Here is a 4,682-nt window from a genome sequence, read left to right on the forward strand (position 1 = left end):
CAAGTTTTCATGATGACGAAAATTAAGTTTTATCTTACTGTTACTGAAAATTTTCCATAATGTAAAATTGTTTTGTGACTCGGTGCACAAAATTCTAGATGACTGAGATTCTAAGCTTAATTTTCTTAAATAAAATCAGTTTGTGAACAAAAGTGGGGCGGCGGCAGGGGAGGGGAGGAATCCAAAAAAGCAAAATTCCAAAGTTAGTGGCAATCAAATGGCAAAATGCTCTTGGTCTAGTAATTTCTTTACTTATTTTAAGTTAATTCTTTCTAATATTTTATGTTAACAAATGTACAGATCTGAGTTTAAAATGATTTATCTAACTGATTCCTTTTGTTACCTGGCTAGCAGGGAAAAGGGGTCGAGGCCGGTCCTGACCTGTTACAATGAAGACTGACTTGCTATGTGGGATTACACCAGAAGCTTGCAGTGGAGTAATGGTAAGGAAATCAAGCAACCTTAAGTATCTCGGCTGTATAGGAGCATATTCTATTGCAGAAGACCTTCCTGCGAAGATCATGGATTCAAATATGGGACATTTTGAACTAATACTTGGACTTTGATATGAATTTCTTTAACAGTTTTCTCTGCAGTGCAAATTATTAAACTAAAGCTATTCTATTACCCCAATGTGTTCAAAAAATCCTTAACTTCTAGCATGGTATCTTCATAAAGAATAAAGTTCTTCTTAAAAAAAAAAAAAAAAAATCTGCTTTAAGTGGGTTTTCCCCTCCAGGTTTTCTTAATTATAAGGATTCCAAAAGTGGTATTCTCTTGAATTCTTGCATTGAAATTTTTATTGCAGTGATATAGATGAATGCCATCATTGGTATCCTTAAATTTTATTTCTGCTCATGAAGGTTAATCATGATTGTCTATATAGTAATCACTTTTGGATTGTGTTCAGATACAGCAGTTTCAGGTGTAATCATCAGAGCTGGTTAGTCAGGCATTCCAGATAGTGGTTCTTTTCAGAACCTTTTTTAAAGGGTTGGTTAACTACCTCAGTAGCAGAGGATTGAACTATACCCTGTCTGTACTGTACATAGAAAATCTTTGTAGATAAAAGCAAGGCTTGTTTAATATGATATGAGGGTAAGATAATATACCAAATGTAACATTCTTAGTTGCCTTTAGTTTCAGAGGCTTTGTAAGATTTCCTCATGACCATCGTAACAGGCCTTGCTTTTGTCGTATTTTGTGGCTGAAAAAGCAGCCTTGCTTCTTCAGATATTGTAGTTATTTGGATGTATAATAGTTTAGCAAGATGTTACTTTTGTAAGACATCAGATGTTCAAAAAAGTGCATCAGCAACTTGTACTAAATACTGCAGTGTCCCTTTATAAAAGGTCAGACTAAAACTGACAACTGTACAGTGAAGCCTGACATTTGGATATTTTGAAGTTTTTCATAAATCATAGAAAATAGTATATGGCTGTAGTTTAGCTTTTTAGGTAAAAGGTATGTTTTCATTAGTGCATTTCTTATTGCTGATCACTGTAAAAACATGTGGATCAGCTTTCCATTTCTCTTATGCAGATCATGATAACCTGTAGAGTAGAGTACAATCATTTGTGCTATGTTTTTAATTTTCTAAAGCACCTTGATGACAGTGAGTGTTCAGTGGTGAAGCATCCTCTATTGAATCACCTTTCCAAAAAATAAACAAAAAACAAAACAAAAAAAAAAACCCTTGTTAAGTCCAAACTCGTGTAGGTAAAGACAAGTGAAATTAACTTGGACTTGACATAATGAGCTTCCCTTATCCCCTTTCCCAAAGGGATACTGCAGTTATATTACATACCCATAGGCACCACAATGAAAATTGAAGCTTATACCTAATTAAGGTTTTATACACACCAGTTTCCCCCAGTAAATGCAAATTTTATTAAAAAATTAGATATGTCATATGTTGAAAATGCTCATGGCAAACAATCATTTTGCATTCCTGCAAATAAAATTGTTTTATACTGTAAGCTGGAGGCGAGTGTAACTTATTTTTGTAATAAAGTTTTTATTTTTTTTATGTGTCATTAATATAAATGTGTGTTAGTACAGAGATCTTCTGGTTTAAAAACTTAGAATCGCACACATTTCAGTATGTTTACTTGTATTTACATAATTTTTAGAATAGTGGTTGCCAATAGCCTGTATGTTTCACATTAATTGAATTTTTTGTTACCTTAATAAACCATTTTAGTATGTTGTATGTCAATTACTGGGATAGCTGGGACATGAAGTGTAATTTAAAATTGTCAAGTATTCATTGGAATATGTAAATGTGCCTTGCCAGTTATGAACCTTAAACATAAGTGGATGATGGTAAATTGAGTAGTCAATGCTTAATGAGGCATTTGCTGCCACAGTTTCGTAAACTGCCCATGCTAAAGAAAGTAGTTTTTTCCTCAAATTTGAGCATAAAAGTATGATGATGAATCGGCTTCTAAAACTTCACATATTGATAAAATATTAGGCTTACAGAAAGTGGGTTTGCTAAATACATGTACCCTTAAGTATAATTTTGAATTTCAATGTAATCTTTGGTGCTGGCAATTCCCAGTGTCAAGGAGTTAATGCTCCCTTCAAGAGAGGTTGCCATGCCTACTGGCACTTTTACTGTCATATATGGTTTTATAAGGAACACTGTCAGGGTGTTTGTTTCACTATTATAGTAAATCACAAATTGGGTTTAATGAATTGGGGGCTGGGGAAGAGGTGAAATCCTCCAATTTCTAAATCACTTAAATCTCTCCATTGCTGAAACATTGAAAAATGCTTTTGTGGTCTAAAGTGCTACTCTTTTTTCCCCTCTCTGTTGGAAAAACTGAAAACCTTCTATTTTCAGAATTGTGTTAACAATTGGTGCTGGTGGGCAAAGAAGATATGACACTAAGGCACTATGTAAGTTGAAATTGTGGACAAATATCCATCCATTTCAGCTCTAATTAAAGTACAGAGGGAAAATATTGGAAAATGTTAAAATTGACAAGGAAGTGTTTTTGTTTGGAATGTTAGCAATGGTGAGTAAGCAAAACTACCAGAATCTTGACAGTGTTCTTTTTAATAATTATGAACTCAAGCCATTATAACTTTTAAAATTAAATATGATTTGCACTGTTCTGATATTGGTGCAGTTTTTTAGCAATATGATCTGAAAGCTAAAGTAAAATGCATGTGATGACTTCATGATATTGTGCAAAATAAGTTTTCAAAACAAAGATGTTAACGTTTTCAAAGCTTTAAATTTGGTTGTTAAAGGAAACAAAACAAACTTCAATATTACATATTAATGATATTGAAGATGGGCAAGTGCATATATAAAAGGTTGGTTTGGCTGTACTGGGTGTTGGTAAACTTGAAATGTTCTACAGCAATAATGCAGTTTTTATGGAATATTATATAAATGAACAGAATACACACAGTTCCTATCAGCATGTTAAAGGCAACTGTTTACTATCTAAAGTATTGTACTACCTGCAGTTGTGTTCATGGGGTCTTTCTCTGCTGAGATAGTTGGAAAGAATTGAGAGTATGAGCTCTTATAGTTCCACACCAGCTTATGCAGATCTGTTCCAAAATCCAAAAATCAACAGGGTAGTTGAATTTAAGAAGAAATTAGAAACCTGTGCTGCTTAACACTTCTGGTTTATAAACACTCCAATAACAGGGCATTTTAAAGTATACTTCTTCGTTTTAAAATTCAAGTTTGTTTTTGTTAAAAGGGGGTTGTACAGGCCTGTTACTATTGTGGCTTTTAAAAGAAGCATGGTTAAGTCCAACTTCACTCAAAACTTAGGTTATGTAAAAAAGCTTTTTACAAGTCTTCAGATCAGTACCTTAACCAGGAACTTATTTAGAATGAAGACTGTTTTAATAATAAATGTTGTCCTGTCCTGTGTGCATCCTGCACATTCCTGAGCACCTGAAAGTGAAATGGACTAAAATACTTCCACGGTCTAAGCTGAGAAATGCAAAAAGTAAACAGTGAAAGAAGCAACTATTTTAATAATTTTAATATAGGTAATTAAAAGTTACAGTTCCTTGTTTTACTTTTACCTGAATGTCCCTGTAAACACTACAAATCTAAAAGAAGCGAAATTGCTATTGTTGCTAGACTGTGATAACAGGATGACATTAGAACTTCAAATTACAGAAGTCTTCTCTTAAAGCAACACTACCAATTTTATATCAAACTTCTGTCTGAAAATATTACCTGCTATTCTATACGTCTCTCACAATTACTAAAACCTATTTTTTCTTTTCAAGTTTGTCACTTTGTGCATTTGTCAGTACTTAGTCTGTTTCACTCTTCCCTTGTTTAGCCAGTCAGTTATCATATTTGTGTATGCTTTTTACAAAGCAATAGGAGAAAAAAAAATTAAGTGTACCATACGTAGAAATGGAGACCCAGGTTGGTGCCTACATAAAAATATAGGTATGAACGTTTTCTGAATTCACCAAGTCTCAAGCTGATAGTGCTCCTTTCATACCAAAATTAATTACATTCATAAACACATTTGTGAGGACTTAACGAAGAGGATGATGCTTGCTTTAAACCCCATCAGAAATATATATACAAAATAAGAAAAATTACTATTTCTCAAAATGCTCTATAATCTGAAAACTGTCAGATTTTGTTTTGTTTGCATAAATGTGAAGCATAGGTGACTTGGTTCTCA

At 33.2% G+C, this 4,682-nt stretch overlaps 1 protein-coding gene across 5 annotated transcripts in view; it reads left to right on the forward strand.

The window, feature by feature from the left end:
• The window catches only part of SYNCRIP (synaptotagmin binding cytoplasmic RNA interacting protein), a 36,769-nt gene extending 33,580 nt beyond the window's left edge, over positions 1-3,189 (forward strand). For 3 of the 5 annotated variants that reach the window (XM_054024161.1, XM_054024162.1, XM_054024164.1), the window contains exon 12: positions 352-3,189. In XM_054024161.1, the coding sequence (XP_053880136.1) occupies positions 352-380 (29 nt within the window). In that variant the 3' untranslated portion in view covers positions 381-3,189. The remainder of the gene's footprint in view (positions 1-351) is intronic. The other 2 variants (XM_054024163.1, XM_054024165.1) reach the window with 1 other exon arrangement.
• Positions 3,190-4,682: the final 1,493 nt, after the last annotated feature.

Source organism: Malaclemys terrapin, chromosome 3 (genome assembly GCF_027887155.1).
Source record: "Malaclemys terrapin pileata isolate rMalTer1 chromosome 3, rMalTer1.hap1, whole genome shotgun sequence".
NCBI lineage: Eukaryota > Metazoa > Chordata > Testudines > Emydidae > Malaclemys > Malaclemys terrapin.